The sequence below is a fragment of the Rhinatrema bivittatum genome, chromosome 8 (assembly GCF_901001135.1).
Source record: "Rhinatrema bivittatum chromosome 8, aRhiBiv1.1, whole genome shotgun sequence".
NCBI lineage: Eukaryota > Metazoa > Chordata > Amphibia > Gymnophiona > Rhinatrematidae > Rhinatrema > Rhinatrema bivittatum.
Genome location: NC_042622.1, coordinates 245,476,505 through 245,497,479, shown reverse-complemented (window position 1 = coordinate 245,497,479; position 20,975 = coordinate 245,476,505). Strand labels below are relative to the sequence as shown.

General features: G+C 49.6%; 1 protein-coding gene across 1 annotated transcript in view; it reads left to right on the top strand.

The window, feature by feature from the left end:
- FKBP8 (FKBP prolyl isomerase 8) overlaps positions 1 to 19,374 on the top strand; it is a 97,171-nt gene extending 77,797 nt beyond the window's left edge. The window contains exon 9 of the mRNA XM_029614426.1: positions 18,910 to 19,374. Within this exon, the coding sequence (XP_029470286.1) occupies positions 18,910 to 18,996 (87 nt within the window). The 3' untranslated portion in view covers positions 18,997 to 19,374. The remainder of the gene's footprint in view (positions 1 to 18,909) is intronic.
- Positions 19,375 to 20,975: the final 1,601 nt, after the last annotated feature.

Here is a 20,975-nt window from a genome sequence, read left to right as displayed (position 1 = left end):
ATCATGATTAATTCATCCTGCCATCTATGGAAAACCCTGTTCACAGTAAGCAAACATGCTGTACTTTCTGAGGAGGAGTTTGGGGTCATACTCATAGCAGAAACTATTTTTGATGGTGATAATTTTGAGCAACTAAATTAAATCACTCTGAAACTAGAGGATGTCATAAATTAGATTTGCAGACAAGAATAACAAATCACTGAGACCAAGTGGAATTCACCCCAGAGTTCTGAAAGAACTGAAACATGAAATTGCAGATCTGTTTCTGATAGGTTATAACCTATCATTTAAAATAGCCACAGTACCTGAAGACTGGGCATGGCCAATGTGGGATAATCCAGGAAACTGTATAGACCTTTGAGCTTGACATCCATGCCAAGTAAAATCATAGAAGCTATCCTTAAAAACAAAATTTCTGACCACACAGGTAGACATGTTTTAATGGGGTAGAGTCAAAATGGCTTTTACAAAGGAAAGTCTTGCCTAACCACTTTGTCACTTTGTGACAACTTTGTCACTGTTTTTATGGTTGCAATGTAAACCGGAGTGATAATTAACTCTGTTATTTGAACTTCGGTATAGAAAAGTTATAAATAAATAAATAAAATAAATAACCAATTTATTAGATTTTTTTAAAAAGTGCAAACAAATATGCAGATAAAGGTGAGCCGGTTGATATGATATATTTGAATTTTCAGAAGGCATTTGACAAAGTCTCTTGTGGGGGACTCCTCACACAAGGAGGCAGTGTCCTATTGTGAACTGATAACTGGATAAAAGACAGGAAACAGAGGGTAGGACTAAATGGTCAGTTTTCTAAATAGAGAAATGTTAATGGAGTGCCCCAGGGGTCTGTACTGAGACCTGTGCTATTTAGCATATACATAAATGATCTGGAAAGGGGAATAGCAAGTAAGGTGTCCACATTTGTAGATAACACACAATTGTTTCACGTTATTAAAATAGATTGTGAGGAACTGTAGAAGGCCCTTGTGAATCTAGGAGCTGGACATCTACATGGCAGATGCAAAGTAATGCGCACAGGGAAAAATAATCCCAACTGCAAGTACATCATGTTGATTCCTGTGTTGAGTCAGCACCCAGGAAAAAGACTTCTGAGTCCTTGTGGACAATACCTTGAGATCTTTGGCTCTGTGCAGCAAAGTTCAGAAAGGCAAATAGAATGTTAGCAATTATTTGGAAAGAAATAGAGAACAAAACTGAGAATATCATAATGCCTTTGTATAGATCCATGATGCTACTGCCTCTTGAGTATATTACGTACAGTTCTGGTTGCCCCGTCTCAAAAGATGGACATGACGAACATAGAAATGTACAGAGAAGGGTGACAAAAATAAGGGGATAGAAAAGCTCCCTTATGGAGCGAGGCCTATCAGGTTAAGGCTTTTTTAGCTTGGAGAAGAGGCAACTGATTGAGATTTATACAGTCATGAATGGGGTGGAATGGATAAATAGGCAATGGTTATTTACACTTTCAAACAACATTAGGACTAGGGGACATACCATGAAATTTGTCACCAGCAGATCTGAAACAAATTATAGGAAATTTTTTTTTCACTCTGTGCACAATCATGTTATGGAATCTGTTGCCAGAGGATGTGGTCAAGGCAACTAAGGGGCTGATGCAATATAGGGCGCTCAGCCTAGTGCACAGCTTGACACGTGTTTTGGACACGCTAGAATAACTCCTGATGCAGTAATGGGATTAGTGCATCTGAAACAAGCGTGTAGCTAATAGCGCTCATCACATGTAAATGCCATGTTGATGAGACTATTACCTATTAGTTTACTTCAATAAGGGCGAGCAGGAAAGGGCAAAGATAAAAAGGGCTTCAATAAAAGAGCATCGTGAACAAAGGCACGGCTTAATAAAAGCGCCAATGAAGAACAAACCTCTTAAAGACGATGAGATTAAAGGCCTCTGCTAATAAAGGCGTTAGAGGCGCCCATATTCATCACCTCCTTTATTAGCACGGGCCTTTAATCTTTTATTTGAAGCCCTTTTGATCTTCATGCAGAGAGGGCAAAACCTCCCCAGCCTCTGCAGCAGCTTTGGCAACTTACCTGGAGAGAGCCAGCCAAGCCGATCAGCAGCAACAGCCGTCCGAGACCTGCAGGCATCTTGCAGGCTAGCTCTGCCGCTCCCTGCCAAGCAAACTCCCATCTGCTCGCCCTCTCTCCTCTGCGGTTCTTTCCCACCAGCTCTGAAGCACAGGTGAAGTGGAGCCTGGTGTAACTCTGCTGCAGCCTGCCCTTTCCTGCTCGGCCTTATCGGAGGCTGGAAGTCAAGGGTGTGGGGAGAGGAGAGGAGCTCCTGACTGCCGTGCACCCCTACTCACAACGCGCTCCCTCTGCCTCAGCACCCTGCGGCTGCACTCAGGCGAGGCTGCAGCCGGGAGGAGGGGACGGGGGTGGAGCCTGGCATCAGTGGGGGCAGGGCCGAGATCAGCAGCCATCTGGGGCCTGCAGGCATCTTGCAGGCTAGCTCTGTCGCCCCAGTCCCACTTCCTGCCAAGCAAACTCTCGCCCTCCGCGGTTTTTTCCCCCCAGTTGTGAAGCGGAGCCTGGTGCAGCATGACTCAGCTTGACCCTACCCCCACTGATGCCAGGCTCTGCCCCGGTTCCTCCTGGCTGCAACCCGCCCTTTCCTGCTCGCCCTTATCGGAGGTTGGGGGTCGGAGGTGTGGGGCAGGGAGAAGAGAGGAGCTCCCGACCACTGTGCACCCCCTTCTTGCAGCATGTTCCCTCTGCCCCAGCACTCCATGGCTGCACTCATGCTGGGTGGGCCCCGGATGGCTGCTGCTGCTGATCGACTTGGCGGGCTCTCTCCAGGTAAGTTGCCAGAGCTGCTGCAAAGGCTGGGGAGGTTCTGCACTCCGTGCACGAAGACGAAAAGGGCTTCAATAAAAGAGATTAAAGATCCGTGCTAATAAAGGCATTAGAGGCGCCCATATTCATCGCCGCCTTTATTAGCACAAGCCTTTAATCTCATCGCCGTTATGAGGTTCGCTGTTCTTCATCATCGCTTTTATTAAGCTGTGCCTTTGTTCGTGGCTCTCTTTTATTGAAGCCCTTTTGATCTTCGCCTTTTCTTGCTCGCCCTTATTGGAGGATATCTTAGCTATTACCCCAATGCAAAAAATTGCTGTGTGCCCGATGCACGCTTTTTAACACGGAAAACTTAACAGCAGTCCCGGAGCTGGCGTTAAGTCTTGCTGTACTTCAAGAGCTCGACTAAAAAACCAAAAGTACTGCTTTTCTGTAGTTCCTCCTACTTAGTATTGTCACAATACTAAGCTAGAGGAACCACAGAAAGTATGAAAAAATAAAAAGGAATGACGAAAAAAAATTGAGGGCACACAATATTCACCCACAATATTCACGCTTCAAGCCGTGTATATTGTGTGTGTGTATTGTGCCTGTAAATTATCTGCCACAGGATAAAACGGACGCTCATATTGGGTGTCCCGTTTTCGGAACGCCACAACTCTCCTGGGCGCTTGATGCCAAGGACGCATTAGGGATGCACGATGTATCCCTAGCGTCTCCTTTTTAGCACGGCAGCTCATTTGATTATTGCATTAGGTGCCCAGGAGAGATGGATGTGAGCGCATTGAAAAATCGGGTGCCCAGTTTGGATACGTGTTGGAAAAAACAGGTACCCAGTTTGGATGCTTTTTTTTTTTTTGGCACATATTGCATCAGCCACTAAGAGAATGGGGCTCAAAAGAGGGTTGGACAAGTTCTTGAAGGAAAAGTCCATGAACAGTTATTAGGCAGATAGACTTGGGAAAGCCATTAATTATCATTGGGAGTGAAATACAAGAAATAGATGAACTATTTGTGATGTGTCAGGGACTTGTGACCCAGTCTGGTCACTGTTGAAGACTGAATGCTGGGCTCAATAACCTTGGTCTGATCCAGCTTGGCACTTCTTATATTCTTGTATAACAACCAGATTTAAAACCGTGGAAAATATATTTTTCACTTTACATACAATCAAGCAATGGAATTTGTTGCTATGAGGACGTAGTCAAGGTGACTTAGCATTCTGGGGTTTAAAGAGGCTTGAACAAGGTCCTGGAGAAAAAGTCCATAAACCATTGTTAGCAAGTAGACTGGGGGAAGTCATTAGCCCCGAGAGAGATCAATAAACAAAAGGTATCATTTTTTGGGATCTGTTGGATACTTGTGACCCAGACTAGCTGCTATCAGAGACAGGATACTGGGCTGCATGACCCAGCATGGTATTTCTTATGTTCTCCAGTTTCATCCTGATAGCTTTTATTATAACCTTGGGAACACAGCATTCTGTCTACCTCTGGCAAAACAGCCTTCTTCCCAAGCCTTTTGTCCCAGTGATGCTTCCATACAAGGATACAGCATGGAATGGAGAAATTACTTACCTTAGTGCAGACAGATGGACTTAGGACCAGTTATGTGCTCTTCTGCTAGCAGATGGGAGACGGAGTCAGATTTTAAAGCTGACATCACCCTAGATATACCCCTGCAGTGACCTTGGCTCCTCAGTATCCTCCTCGAAAAGCCATTGTGGATATATATCTTGTGTAATAACTTGATTAAAACTGATCAAACTTGATTAAACTGATTCAACTTGATTTAAAAAAACTGGAGACTGCCAATGCACTCAACTAAGTTAACGCTGACACCAGACTAACTACAGGTGTCCTGAACTAGAGGTAGGCAACGACTTACCAGGAATTGTCTAATCTCTAGGTTCTCTTTCCAAGGCCCTCCTTTTCTGTGGGCAGCCGTGGGCGGGACACTGAGTCCATCTGTCTACACTAAGGAAAATGAAATTATCAGGTAAGTAATTTCTCCATTTCCTAGCATGTAGCCAGATGGATTCAGGACCAGTGGGATGTACAAAAGCTACTTCCGGGCAGGGCGGGAGGCTGCCCGTGGTCCAGTTAATACTGCCCTTGTGAAGGCTGCGTCTTCTCTAGCCTTGACATCCAGGCGGTAGAATCTGGAGAAGGTGTGTAGGGAGGACCACGTCATTGCGCAACAGATCTTGGCGGGTGACAGCAGTTTGGCTTCTGCCCAGGATACTGCCTGGGCCCTAGTAGAATGAGCCTTAACCTGTAGGGGTTAAGAGCTTTCCTGCCTCTATGTAGGCTGCCTTGATTACTTCCTTAATCCAGCGAGCTATGGTCGCTCGTGAGGCAGCTTCGCCTTGATTCTTCCCTCTGTGGAGTACAAACAGGCGATCCGTTTTGCGCACCTGTTGCGATTGTTCCAGGTATCGCATCAGGTGTCTGCTGACATTTAGATGGCGAAGAAGTCTTCCAAGTCCTTATGTTCCTCCGAGATGGCTTGGTTCAAATGAAACTCTGAGACCACGTTCGGTAGGAAGGAGGGAAGGGTGCGAAGCTGTATCGTTCCAGGAGTGAACCTAAGGAACGGTTCCCAACAGGATAGTGCCTGCAGCTCGGAGATGCGACGGGCAGAACATATTGCCATCAGGAATACTATCTTCAGTGTTAAGAGGCATAGTGACAGACTGCGCATTGGTCTGAAGTAAGTCCCTGCTAAAAAGTCTAATACCAAATTGAGGTTCCAGAGGTGCACCGGCCACTTTAGGGATGGTCGAAGTTGCTTCACCCCTTTTAGGAAACGGGCCAAATCCGGATGCGCTGATAGACGGATCCTGCTCACTTCGGCTCTGAAGCAGGAGAGGGCTGCTACTTGAACCTTGAGGGAGTTGAGAGACAACACTTTCTTCATACCGTCCTGTAGAAATTTCAGAATAATAGGAATCTTGGCAGTCCACGGGGAAACCCTGTGGTCCAGGCTTCAAATAGTCTCCAGATCCATATGTATGTCAGAGATGTTGAAAACTTCTGCGCGCGGAGCAAGTTGTCAATCACGGCATTCCAGTATCCACGCTTCTTCAGGCGAGTCCTCTCAAGGGCCAGACCATAAGATAGAATCGAGATGGGTCTTTGTGAAGAATTGGGCCCTGCTGGAGAAGGTCCCTGTGTGGAGGTAGGCACAGAGGGCTACCCGCAAGGAGTCTTTGCATGTCTGCATACCATGGGCGTCTTGGCCAATCCGGGGCCACTAGTAGAACTAGTCCACTGTGGTGTTCTATCTTGTGGATGATCTTGCCCAGTAATGGCCACTGGGGGAAGACGTACAGTAAGTCCTCCTCTAGCCTGGTCTGGCCGAGGGCTTCGATTCCTTGGGAGTGCGGCTCTCATCTTCGGCTGAAGTACCCGGGGACTCGGGCATTGAGAGAGGTGGCTAGAAGGGCTATGGCTGGGAGACCCCAGTGATTTATTATCAGTTGGAATGCTCTGTTCGACAGTGCCCATTCCCCCAGGTCCAAGCTTTCTCTGCTGAGGAAGTCCGCTGAGATGTCTTTCCCTGCAATGTGGGAGGCCGAGATTCCTTGTAGATTTTCCTCCGCCCATGCCATGAGAGGCTCTATTTCCAGACACAGCTGCTGGCTTCTGGTTCCTCCTTGGTGGTTGATGTAAGCAACCGTTGTAACATTGTCTGACATTACTTGGATCGCTTGCCCTCGAAGCCTGTGGTTGAATCGCAGGCACGCTAGTCTGACTGCTCGAGCTTCTAGGTGGTTTATGATACATCACGCCTCTTCCTTGTTCCATTGTCCCTGAGTCGTCAGTTCCTGACAGTGAACTCCCCACCCTCGTAGGCTCGCGTCTGTGGTGAGCACGATCCAGTTCGGTGTGGATAGGCTTACTCCCCTGTTTCAGTGGTCTTCCTGCAGCCACCACTGAAGCTGAGAATGTACCTCTGCTGGGAGTTGGAGGCTGATTGAGTAATCCTGAGACAGTGGGTTTCCAGCGTGATAGTAAGCAGCACTGGAGAGGCCACATGTGAGCCCTTGACCATGGAACAACCTCCAGGGTTGATGCCATGAGCCCGAGGACTTGAAGATAGTCCCATACCTTGGGACGTGTACTGGTCATCAGTCGTCATAATTGTTCCATCAGCTTCCTCCTCCTCGGGGGAGAGAGGAAGACCTTGTTCTGTTTGGTGTCGAAACAGGCCCCCAGGTACTCTAGGGACTGAGAGGGCTGTAGACTGCTCTTGGCCGTGTTCATGACCCAACAGAGTTCCTGCAGTAGGTTCTTGACTCTGTTGGTCACCTGTCTGCTTTCTTCCGAAGACTTCGCCCTGATCAGCCAGTCGGCCAAGTAAGGGTGTACCAAGATCCCTTCCTTCCTCAGTGTTGCCGCCATGACCACCATAATTTTGGAGAACGTTCTGGGGGCGGTTGCTAGCCTAAAGTGTAGTGCTCGGAACTGGTAATGATGTCCCAGTACCGCAAAGCGTAGAAAACGCTGGTGATCTTGATGGACTGGAATGTGAAGGTAGGCTTCGGAGAGGTCCAGGGAGGTTAGGAATTCTCCTGGTTGTACTGCCATTATTAGAGAGCGGAGAATCTCCATGCGGAAGTGTAGTATCCGCAGATGTCTGTTGATGTTCTTGAGATCCAAGATTGATCGGAATGATCCTTCTATCTTGGGGACGATAAAATAGATGGAATAACACCCAGTATTTTGTTGGGGCACAGGGACCAGAGTTATTGCCTTCAGACTGAGAAGCCTTGTCAGAGTGGCTTCCACTGCCAGTCTCTTGGGGTGGGAGTGGCAGGGTGATATCATAAACTTGTCCCGAGGGATATTGCGGAACTCCAGAGAGTAACCTTCTCGAATGATGTTTAGTACCCATTTGTCCGTGATCTCGACCCATTGTTGGTAGAAGAGGGAAAGTTGACCCTTATTTCCTCTTCCTGTGGATGGGTTGGCCCATTCTCATTGGGGAGCACGGCTGGAGCCTGCCCCCGGGCCTGTTCCTCTCTTGATCTGTCGGTTACGAAAGGGCTGGGCCCTTCCGGAGGGATGAGGTGCCTGGAATTGCAAGTTCCTGTAGGGTCAAAATCGTTGAGAGCCTCTGCCCCTGTTTCTTCTAGGGGAGGGGCGCTGGGATCTTTTACCCCTGTCCTCCGTTAGTCGATGCACTGGAGATTCGCCCCACTTGCTGGCTAACTTCTCTAATTCGCTTCCGAATAAGAGAGATCCTGTAAAGGGCATTCTTATGAGATTCGCTTTAGAGGTCACATCAGCAGACCAATTCCGCAGCCATAACTGTCTTCTGGCCACCACTACCGAGACTACTCCTCTGGCTGAGGTACGCACCAGATCTGAGCTTGCGTCCATCAGGAAGGCTGCTGCAGGTTCAATCGTTTCACCAATATACGTTCCTGAGTTATTTGCCTCTCTGGAGAGGAGCAAGCAGGAACGTGCTACCAGTGTGCAGCAGGAAGCAATCTGCAGTGTCATTGCTGTTGCGTCGAAGGTCTGCTTAAGAATGGATTCTAATCATTTATCCTGAATATCTTTCAGTGCCGCCCCTCCCTCAACGGGAATGGTTTTTCTCTTTGAGACAGTACAGACAATGGCGTCCATTTTTGGGAAATGCAGATGTTCCTTGGTTGCTGGTTCCAGAGGGTACAAGGCTTCTAAGCTCCGACCTCCTTTAAAGCTGGCCTCCGGGGCATCCTACTCCAGGTCAATTAGTTCCTGGATGGCTTCTATCATTGGGAAGTAGCATGAGGCCTTATGAAGGGACACCAAGATGGGGTTCTTCTTTGGTTCCGTCATAGGGTCTTTGCCTGGGATCTTCAGAGTCTGGGAAACAAGGGCAGGTAGTTCATCCCTGCGGAAGAAGTGAAGCATGGTTCTGTACGGTTCCAGGCCTGGAGGGATTTCTCCTCCTTCCAGAGAGCCACCATCATCATCTGAGGTGTCCGGGTCCCTGCCAGGGAAATTCTTGCTTAGGCGAGGCATCCGAGCAGGGCCGGGGAGGATCTTGTGCTTCCAGCAGGGGTTGAACCCGGGTCGCAGCCGGGGCTGATTGTGCCTGAAAGAAGGCTTGCAGCCCCTGGAAAAATTCTAACCAAGAGAGGGTCCCTGAATCCATGTTAGCCCCATGGGGAATTGGAGTAGAGGCCCCTGAGGTGCCCTCTTGTGGAGATGTCATTTCGGAGATACATAGATCCGGGGTGCTATCGTATGTAGTAGCTCCGGACCCATCCTCACACTGAGGTACCAGGCTTTGGTCCCCCCTGGGCTTCTTCACAATGATGACACAGGCAGGACTCCCGTTCCGGCTGTGCAGCTCTGATGTGGCAGGCTGTGCAAGGAGAGTGTCTTCTGGGCTTCTTGGACACCGGTGCCATTGCCTCTGTCTAGGCGCACGGGTAATGTGCTTCAATATGCACACAGTTATGTGCGTGAGCACAAAGCGCGCGTGTAGTTTTAAGTGTGGCTGTGTGTGTAGTTATGCGCGCGTCTACGTTGAAGACGCACAAGTTGGGTGCATTGACTACCCGGCCTGCCCCGAGCGTACCGCCGGTCAAGAAAGGAAGATGGCGCCGACGCCCCCACACGTAAGATGGCGCCCCCTGAGGGTCTCCACATATCCGGACCCCCTGCACCGGACCGGGGCCTAGCCCAACCAAGGCTGCTCAACCCAATCGGTGCTCCCTTTTTACCTCGCTGGGTTACATTTGAAATCGGTACGGCACTCCGAGCCCCGGAGACCTTAGTTTAAAGTTTTCTGCTTACCTGGTCTCGGACCTTACCGATCGTGTATCGGGACGGTCCCCAGCTGCAGGGGGAGAGGGCTTTACATTCACCACCGCGCTCGGATGTGCACCCACTGCCTTTCAGCCGCTCTAGGGTTACCAGCTACCGGAACAAGGCACGTCTCTGAGGGATATCAAAAATTACCTCAGGAATTCTCAACTGGGGGAGGGACCCTTAGGTATCACTGCAGGAGAGTGGGGCTCAATCTCTTTAAGGTAAATTTTGTCTTCTTGCTGTAAATGTTCTAACACTGTGCTAGCATGTGGGATAATGTCCGCATCTGCTAGAGGCGGAGAGATACTGAGGAGCTCAGGTCACTGCAGGGGTATATGTAGGGAGACGTCAGCTTTGAAATCTGACTCAGTCTCCAATCTGCTAGCAGAAGAGCACATAACCCTCTGGTCCTGAGTCCATCTGGCTACATGCTAGGAACTGGGGGATTTCTCAGTGCACATGTTAATTCTGTTGGGAAAACAGTACTGGGGATAAGGGGGTAATGTCTCCAAATGGGTTGATTTTACACATACATCGACAGGAATGAACCTCACTCATAAGCAAGGGAATGTTGAATCTGATTTCAATCTCTCAAATTCACTGCGAATGCTCTTCTTAATAGTTGCACTGTGCCAAAGACAGCTTCCTTCAGTTCATAAGGTGTAATATGCATAGACATGTCTAGATGCACTTGTAAGTTTTTTAGTCAGGCCAGTAATACCCAATGCAATTGGAACTATTTATATGTATACAAGCCGTTAAGCCCGTTAAAACGGGCTACATCCCTCTGTCTCTCACCTCCCCCTCTTCACCACCCCCTACCTCCCTCCCTCCCTCCCACTCAGTCCCTCTCCCTCCCTCCCTCTCACTCTCCCTCAGTCCCACTCTCCCTCAGTCCCACTCCCTCCCCCCTCCCTCTCACTCTCCCTCAATCCCTCCCTCCCTCTCCCTCTCTCCCCCCTCTCCCTCTCTCTCTCTCCCCCCTCACTCAGTCTCCCCTCTCACTCAGTCCCTCCCTCTCTCTCTCCTCCCTCGTTGCCGCCGCCGCCACCGGACGCCTCCGCTGCCAGCCGCCGCTGCCACCCGCCGCCGCCGCTGCTGCCACTCAACGCCGCTGCCTCCTGACGCCGCCGCCGCTGCCACTGGACGCCGCCATTTTTTTCTTTTTTTTCTGGCTCAGACCGACGTGCTCGCCCGCACATGCGCGGTAGAGCTGGTCTCTACTGCGCATTTGCGGCACGTCGGTCATCCTTCGTTTATTAGGTAGGATATTTCTTCTGCCTGTGTGAAACCCCTGTTTCATCACATATAGATATATCTCTGATGAAATGGGTTTCACACAGGCAGAAGCAGCCTGAAGAAACAGGACAGTTAGATTGTCCAGAAGATAGAGGGGGGGAAAGAAAAGTGAACAAGAGTTGTCTAGGAGACTGTAAAGCCAGAAGGAGCAGGAAGCACAGGGCTTTTGGTTCATGTAGTTTGGAGATCCCTTGGTAGAGAACCAATTAGGATGAAGGTAACAGCCGCAGAAAGTTGTGGTAATAATCGGGCAATACTGCTGAAGCTAATTAGAGCTGCTGCAGAGAATCAATGTTTCTTTTAAGGGACAGCAAAACAACTTGTGTTATTGCAATAACTATTGTACTTCTGCATATCCACCATATTCCATGTAATCTTTGTTTATATACAGAGAGGTAAAAACCTCGGCACTGAGTGAAAATGTCAGAGACTGAATCTAACCCCAGATAATGTCACAAATCTTTAAAAAAAACCAAAAACCTCTCATTTAGTTCAGAAAACAATCTTTCTTTTTTTCTTTTTATAAAAACTGTACTGTGCCCAATGGTGCAAACATCGAAATATTGGAAAACGAACTTACCTTAATGGCATAGTCGCTTTGTACATGCTATACAGCTTTCATGTGATTATTCAGATGCCATGAGTTTAAATAAATGCTGACATTGCCTACGTTTCACAGGATTACTACTTCAGGGCATAAACTTGTTTCTGCAAAAGCAATATACATCATGAGCACTCATTATTAAAAACGTCCTTATTTTCTTTCTCTTAATAACTCTGTTTCCATACTGAACGCTTGCTCAATGTATTGCCAACAGTCTATACGGGCACCAATAAAACACGGCTTGGTGTCTCTCAGTTCTAATCCCACAGTTAATAGAACTGTGTCCAGTCATTGTCCTTCTCTCGGTCTACATTGATTTTTGATTGCTTCTTCCACAATTGCTGAAAACTGACTTGTTTCAACTTATTAAAATCTATCCTTTTCTTTGTGCGATTTCTTGGTTTTTCAACCTTCTTGCATTTATACTTTATAGGTGACTAAACTACTTGAATAAAACAGTTGGCAGCATTGGCATTTATTCAAGTTGTTTTCCAATATTTTGATGTTTGCACCATTGGGCACAGTACAGTTTTTATAAAAATTTAAAATCTACAAATAAAAAAAAAGATTGTTTTCTGAAATAAAAAAGAGTTCCCTGTACATACCCGGATCAGTCCAGACTGTGGGTTGAGCCTCCTTTCCAGCAGGTGGAGACAGTCTAAAACTGAAAGGATATCCTGTATGAGGACAGAGCCTACCCTGTAGCCCTTCAGTATTTGTCTGTCTCCAGCAGGTGCAGCACGTCTCCCTTCGGTCTCCTGATCTAAGCTAGTCAGCCTTCTTTTTCTTCCTTCCTTCTGGGATCAAGCAAGTTCTTATTCCTTAGGGATTTTGTGTTTTTTCTTCCTGTTAAAATAAAATTAAAAGGTTAGTCAGGAAGTTGTAGAATTTTTCTTCAGGAGACGGCTCAGTCTCCTGGCTCTTGCCGGACTCAGGGGGGCTTTGCCCCTTGTGCAGTGCATAGCCTGTGTTCGTTACCGCTTCCAGGTGTGGGGACCGAGTCTGTCCAGGGCTCGTCTTCCTCCCCCCGGCTGCCGAAGGGTCTTAATGTTACGCTGCTGTGCTCAGTTTATTTTAAAAAAAAAATTAAAAAAAAAAAGTGACACAGAAACATGCTTAAGTTTAAAAGTGCTCCCAGTGCTTTTAATACTTACCTTCAGCAGCAGACCAATATTCTGTGTCTTTATCCCCCACCTGGGTTGAACCGGCAGCCAGACAGGCAAGAGTCAGCAGGTTTCCCCCCTGCTTCACTCCGGGCCTCCAGGCTGTCAATCAAACTTTTTTCTCTGCAGCTTTTTTTCTTCAGTGCGGCTCTCTTTGCCGCGGCAGGCAGCCTGCCTCTTCTCTGCTAGCCCCCTTCGCATTTTTTGCGAGGGGGCCTCTCCTCTGCCTCCCTGCTGGGTGGGGGAGGTCCCTCCTCGGCAGGGCAGGCAAATTTAGCCTGGGGATCGACTCCCCAGAGCTTGGCCAGGCCGTTCTCGGGTCGGGAAAGCCGGGAATGGTGGCCATTTTGGATTTTTTATTGGCTCCGTTTTCGGAGCTCTCTGGGGCTGGGGGGCCGATTTTTTTTTTTTTTTTAGCAGCTAACCCCCTGATTTCAGCCCTGTGGCCCCCCAGGATGGGTTTTCTGGCACCCTCTCGCCTCCCCTCCCCCTCCCCCACCCGGGACTTCCAGGGCTCGTTTTTTTTTTATCTGAAATTGCCCTCCTCCTGCGTAGTTCTTATTTAGCTAGCCTGCAGGAGAAGGAGGAAGGTCCCCCCTTGCCCCCCCCCCGGGTCAAAAAATTTCCCCGCTCCGCACCGTTGACTTAGACCGGCTGCGGAGTCCCCGGGGTCCCTTGGGGCGCGGGTGGTCCTGGGGGTGCCCCTCCCCCAACCTCCCGGTGGATCCGGTAACCCCGGATCCTGCCGCCAATCCGGATGTGGAGGGATACCCTTCCACCCGTGGAGGGGGACGACCCCAGGGTCTTACGGACACCCTTACGGCCTCTTTTCCCAAGGATATGGACCCGGTCCTGGCGGGAATCAGGGATCCGGCAAGCGCCTTCCCCTTTCATCCCACGCACAAGTTGTTGCGCCTGCGGGAATGGAACGTTCCCGAGGCGGGACTCCGGGCGGGCCGTGCACTGGACAAGCTCCCCCTCCTGGAAGTATGCCTAGATTAAAAAAAAACAACCCACTAATCCCTCCGTGGACTACTTATGCGGTCACGATACAGGAGGGTTTCCCGGCTTAAAGCCGCCCAGGTCCGCATGCTCGAGGCTCATGTGAAGCGCATTTTTGATGTCCCATACTGGGGGTGCATGTGGCTATTTGCAGCAGTCTCATGCTGCGGGCAGGTCTCAGGTGGGTTCAACAATTACTCTGCATCCGGGGCCTCCCATGGGCAGAGGCTGCGCATACGACCTTCTCCGTGTCCAGGCAAAGGCGATGGCTTCGGCGATGTCCACCAAACGGCTCCTCTGGCTGCGCCATTGGTCGACCGATTCGTCCTCCAAAGCCCGGTTGGGCACGTTGCTGTTCAAAGGTAAGCTGCTCTTTGGCAAGGACCCTTGAGAAACTATGGATTCCTTTGGGGAAAGTAAAGTCCATAAGCTTCCGGAGGACCGTCCGAAACCACCCCATTCCTTTACACCCTCTCGTCCGTGTTTTCGGGGCCAGAGACGGTATACCCCACGCGGGCAGGGTGACTCCTCAGGGGGTTTTTCCTTCTTGATCGCAGTCTTGGTCACAGCCTTCTCGTGGGCGCCGTCCTTTTCGCGAAGGCCAGCCCCACGTGCTCCATCCTTACACCTGCCACACAATGAAGTTCACTTGACTCATTCCTCTGTCCCCTTCCTAGGCGGTCACCTTTCCCTGTTTTTCGTGGAATGGGTCAAAATCATGTCGGACCAGTGGGTCCTTGATGTTCTCTGAGACGGGTACGCCTGCGCTTTGCTCGAGATTTTAGGGATCTTTTTCTATTTTCCTCGTGCGGTCGGTCCCAGTGGCAAGCAGTGGAGCAAACCCCCGCCAGGCTCCTGTGTCTGGGTGCGGTGGTCCCGATTCCAGACAGCAAACTTGCCGCAGACCAGTATTCTATTTACTTCGTCGTTCCCTAACAGGACGGGTCTTCGTCCAATCTTACACCTCAAAAGAGTCAACCGGGCTCTCAAGATTCCGCTTTTCCGCATGGAAACTCTGCGAGCGGTCCTCGTGCCGTTTCGCCCCGGAGAGTTCCTCGCCTCACTCGATTTGACAGAGGCATATTTTCATATTCCGATTCATTGCAGCTACCTTAGTCTCTTTGCATTCACATCCTCCACCGGGATTTCCAGTTCAGGGCGCTTCCCTTTGGTCTCACGACGGCACCTCGCACCTTCACCAAAAGTCATGGTGGTGGTGGCAGCAGCTCTCCGCCGGGAAGGAATCCTTGTTCACCCCTACCTGGACGTCTGGCTCGTCAGGGCCAAGGCGGAGGCTCTTTGCCGGCAGGTGGTGGGTCGCGTGTTAGCTCTTCTCGCGTCTCTCGGGTGGATACTGAATTTCTCCAAGAGCAACCTTCAGCCCTCCCAGGAGTTAGAGTTCCTGGGAGCCCACTTCGACACCCGGGTGGGCAAGGTCTTCTTGCCTCGCGCGCGGTCTCTCAAGTTGATCGGCCAGTTTCAGAGTCTGATCTTGCTGCCTTCTCCGACGGCTTGTGACTACCTGCAGGTCTCGGGCTCCTTGGCTTCTACCATCGACCTAGTCCCTTGGGCTTTTACTCATATGCGACTGTTTCAGAAAGTTTTGCTGTCCCATTGGCAGCCAGTGGTGGAACAGTTTCACACAGTCTTCCCGTTTTTAGGCTCTACCGTCGCCAACTTGCAGTTGTGGCTTTCCCTTCCTCATTTGCTACAGGGAATGCCTCTCCAAGTCCCTCAGTAGACGATAGTAACCACGGACGCCAGTCTCTCGGGCTGGGGTGCGGTCTGCCTCTCCCAGTACGCCCAGGGGATCTGGCCAGCAGCTCAGTCTTACTGGCACATCATTCGGTTGGAGGCTCGGGCGGTGTTTCTAGCTCTTCTGGAGTTTCTCCCCCTCATCCACGGCAAGGCGATATGGGTCTTGTCTGACAACTCCACCACCATGGCTTACATAATCGCCAAGGAGGCGCCCGCAGTCCACTGATGGCCCTGGAAACCAGCCGTCTCTTCGCCTGGACAGAGCGACATCTACAGTGCCCGGCAGCCTCCCACATCGCCGGCAAGGGGAATGTTCAGGCCGATTTTCTCAGTCGTCAGTTGCTCGATCCCGGGGAGTGGGAATTCTCTAACACAGCCATGAATCTCATCTTCGACAGGTGGTCCTCCACCACCTGGGCCTCATGGCGACCCTTTGCAATGCCAAGGCAAATTGGTTCTTCCGCCGCTGGAGGGAACACGGCTCGGAGGGCGTAGATGCTCTGGCTCTCCCTTGGCCGGCGGACGTCCTTCTGTACATGTTCCCCCCCGCCCCCCCCCCCCCCCCCCCTGTGGCCCCTGGTCGGGAAAATTTTCAGAAGAATAGAACTCCACCGGGGTCCCGTGGTTCTGGTAGCACCAGAGTGGGCGGCAGGCCGTGGTTCGTGGATTTTCTCAACATAGCAACGGATGGACCTCTGCAGCTATGCCATCTTCCTCGGCTCCTTCGTCAAGGACCTGTATCTTTCGACCAGGCCGATCGCTCCTGTCTAGCGGCCCGGCTTTTGCACAGCAACGCCTAAGGCACAAGGGCTATTAGGAGGAAGTCATCTCCACCTTTCTGCAGGCCCAGAAACAGTCTAATTCCTTGGCGTATGTGCGTATCTGGAATGTGTTTGAATCTGTCTGTGCGGTCGGGTATCTCAGCGCACTCCGTCCCGGTCTCGTAGTCCTCTCTTCTCCAAGAAGGTCTCTCCAAGGGTCTTTCCTTTCGTTCTCTGCGCGTACAGGTCTGCCCTCTCGACTCTCTCCTGGGTCGGGTAGAAGGTCATCACTGAGCGGGCCAGCCGGATGTGATTTGGTGCTTGAAGGGTGTCAAGCATCTACGTCCACCTTCTTGGTCGCTTGCCCGTCGGGGAGTTTTAATATGGTTTTTCGGGCCCTCTGTGTGGCTCTGTTCGAACCTCTCCGTCGCGCTACCTTGAACGCTCTTACACTTAAGATTGTCTTTTTTGGTCTCTATCTCTTCTGCTCGTCGGATCTCGGAGATCCAAGCTCTATCCTGTCGGGAACCTTTTTTGCGATTTTTCCGATTCCGGGGTATCCCTAGTAACGGGCCCTTCCTTCTTAGTGAAGGTTCTTCTAACCTCCATGTCAACCAGTCGGCAGAACTCCCTGCATTTTCCCCTGCAACTGAGGATGATCTCCGTAAACTTGATGTCATACAGGTTCTACTTCGCTATCTCCCGGTTATCAATGGCTTTCGGTCTCTGTCCATCATTTGTCCTTTGGAGTGGACCCAATCAGGATAAGCCGGCTTCTAAGACCACTGTAGCATGGTGGTTGAAGGAAGCGATCTCCTTGGCCTCTCTTTGTCAAGGTTGGGCGGTTCCTGAGGGCCTTACGGCTCATTCACTGCATTCTCAAGCTACTTCCTGTGCAGACAGTCAATCGGTCTCTCGCAGGAGATTTACAGGGCCGCCACTTGGACGTCCTTGCATACTTTTGCTCGATACTACTGCCTGGATGTGCAAGCGCCGCTTCTTGGTTCTTTTGGGCTACAAGTGCTTCGAGCGGGACTGTCTCGGTCCCACCCGGTTTAGGGAAGCTTTGGTACATCCCACAGTCTGGACTGATCTGGGTACGTACAGGGAAAGGAAAATTAGTTCTTACCTGTTAATTTTCGTTCCTGTAGTACCACGGATCAGTCCAGACGCCCTTCCCTGTTTGTCTTTCTTCTGTCCTCTCGAAGCTTATTTCCTTTGCAGATTCGTAGATTTCCACATATCTTTTTTGTGCATGAATACTGAGCAAATACATCGGAAGCCTTGGTTGCTCAGCACCAAGTGTATGCAAGAACGGTTAGTCATACCATATCTCTTACATTGTTCTACATCTGCTCCATTGAGCTTTCTGATTACTTGCTTGATCCTATTCTGGTTTTGCTGTTTTCTGCTTTGACAGGGGTTATACTGAAGGGCTACAGGGTAGGCTCTGTCCTCATATAGGATATCCTTTCAGTTTTAGTCTGTCTCCACCTGCTGGAAAGGAGGCTCAACCCAAAGTCTGGACTGATCCGTGGTACTACAGGAACGAAAATTAACAGGTAAGAACTAATTTTCATATTATTTAGACCTGGGACTGGATTATCTGGGGTTAGATTCATTTTTACCCAGTGCTGAGGTCTTTTCCTTTCTGTATATAAATGAAATGACATGGAATATTGTGGATTAAATATGCTGTAAAGTACAGTACTTATTGCAATAGCACAGGCTGTTTTGTGCTTTGATTTATATTGTGTAGCTTGTGTTTCCCTAAATTTAATGGAGTCTTTTAAGGGAGAGAACACTGACTTCCGTGAGGAGCTGAGAGAGAGGGTTCATCCAGATGCAGAGATGCCCACAGACTTCCATTAGGGATTTTGAATCTGCAAAAGGTATAGTTGGGAAGTAGATTCTTTATGGTCCTTGGGATTGGGCTGGCGTACAGGTGACTTCCAGTGTGTCTTATGGGTGTAGTCCCTAGTGTCTCAGGTTAAGAACCAAAAGTTGTAAGTGTGACATGAACAATAATGCACGGAATAAAATTGCTTTGTACTGCAACCAGCTGGCTCTGAGCTGTGTGTTCCAGAGAACTGTCAGTAGGTCATGCAGGACCCAGGTGATAACCTGTGACAATATCCAAAAAAAAAAAGGCAACGTGAGAGCGTGACCAGCTGAAGTAGGCTTTGAGCGTTTAGAGAGATAAAATATCAAAAATTAATTCCCTTTATGTACCAAAGATATGCACAGTGTAGAATTTGCTGTGTCCCATGGTTCTTGAACAGGATTGGTAACATTGGGTGGGGATGGATGGAGGTGTTAGGGTCACAGGGCAGAGCTCCAGGTGTTGCCTGTTGTATCTGGCTTAGATGGGCTGCCCTTGGCTCACCCTGGAACATGGAACACAGTAGGGACAGACCCATGCAGTAGTTTCCTGTTTCAATTTTTTATGCAGTATTAATACATAAACAAGTAAACATGGAGAGATTATCAGTGATACACAGGGCCTTCCTTGAATATCATGCCTGCCTTCATGCTTCTCATGCTCGCAGTCATCCTCCTGTACATGACACAATAACACAATACTATGTGTGCAGGCAAGTACTCTATGCCTTGCTGATTGATACTGTATGTTTCTGTGTTTTACTTCTTTCTCTTTGTAGACTATTCCTTGGAAATGGCTATTTGGAGCGACAGCAGTGGCCATCGGTGGTGTAGCCCTGTCAGTAGTCATTGCCGCGAGAAACTAGATGCTGCATGTCATGTGGCAACGAGGACCAAAGCCATGGACCTGCCGCTACCTGGAAAGAAGCTCATGCAATCTGTAGACATTTCGTGCGTAGTTCATTTTTCTGATTCTGGCTTAGGAGATGATTGAACTCTGTGCTTTTGATGCTTCTCGTACAGGGGAGGGGGAGGATTTTAGAGCAACTGGGCCTACCCATCGTCTTCCCGGACCCTCCTGCTTTGCCATTTGGCTAAAACTAAACCTCTGGAGTAGCAGAGGGCTGGAACACAATAAAATGACTTGGCGTCGCTAACACAGTGTATTTAAAGTACAGATTTTGGTGGTGTAGCTGGTTCTTTGGTTTTCTCCAACCTAATAAACATTCCTACCTTCAGGATCAGACTTTCTTACTGCTCTTCATCTTTTCAGGTAAAGGTAACTTCACATTTGAGAGATAATTGTATTATCCCAGGACAAGCAGGATGCTAGTCCTCACATATGGGTGACATCGGTAATGGAGCCCTATGTACGGAAAAACTTCTTTAAAAGTTTCCATGAAACTTTTGAATTGCACCGGAGTGCCTACTGAGCATGCCCAGCATGCCATGATATTCCCTGCCACAGGGGTCTCCCTTCAGTCTTCTTTTTTCCGCGAAGCCGATAGCATCGCGGGCTAAATTGGAGTCCTGAGGTGATTTTCACCTAGCGAAAAAAATTCGTATTTTCGGAAAAAAATTACTCCGTCCGCAAGGGTTTCCCTTCCTATAACTTTTTTCCGTTGTCGATTCCCGGCCGGGAACGATATTTTTCGGCTTATCGCCGTCGACGGCTGACCGGCGCCATGGCCTCGGGCTTCAAAAAGTGCCCGAACTGCGTGAGGACTATGTCGATTACCGACCCTCATTTCGAATGTGTTCTTTGCCTCGGCAAAGACCACAATATCCAAACATGTACATCATGTGCGGAAATGACAGCAAAAGGTCGTCGTCTTCGAGCAGAAAAGATGGAGCAATTATTTAACATCCAATTGCTTCCACGGCCCTCAACCTCAGCGCATTCCTCTCCATCCGCTTCCGTACGTCAACTAACCCTAAAGAAGAAACGTCCAGAGGCGGGAGATGCCTCAACGCCGTCCCCTTCGGTGTCTTCAAAAGCATCAACTTCGGGGAGCAAAAAACAGAAGGAAAAGCACCACCACCGGCATCGGAGACGCCAGGTAACGATGACCGAGAAACCATCGGAGGACACGGCCTCGCCGGCAAAGAAACCCCGGACGGGGACTGAGGCTCCGAGGCCTAGTGAAGGGCGATCCCCACCGATATCGGTGACGGGCTCCATACCTCCTCAGGGCTCTGAGGTTGTATTGGCATCGCCAACACCGCCTCCCTCCACAGCTGCTGTGTTATCACCAGCTGTGAGAGCGGAACTTGACGCCTTTATCCGTCAAGCGGTGCATCAGGCTCTAAGTGATGCGAGAACTCCACCGATACCTGTTCCATCACCGACAGAGCCATCACCATCGATGCCGCAGACACCGACGAGAGCACAGGAACAGACATCGATGCCTACTCCGGTGCCTCCACCGATGCCACAGGTACCTACACCGGTGCCCGCACCGATATCCCGATGACAGCACCGGTGACCAAGGAGGATATATCCGGGTTACATCCAGTTTTTACCAAACTGGACACATTACTGGACATCCTCAATAAGAAGATTCCAATGGACCCGATTCCAGGCCCATCTGGAGTTCCAAGGCCTCGTTCTCCAGTCTTACCATCTCGTCCTCATCACACACATGAGATTCCTATAGACACCAGCTCTGAATTTTCATCTGATGAGGAAATATTTTCAGAGCCTTCTCCGCCAGATGACCACAGGAAATCTCCTCCTGAGGACCTCTCTTTTACTAACTTTGTTAAAGAGATGGCTGACACCATTCCCTTTCCCATTCAAACGGAAGTGGATGCACCTCAGAAGACCTTGGAAGTCCTCCAGTTT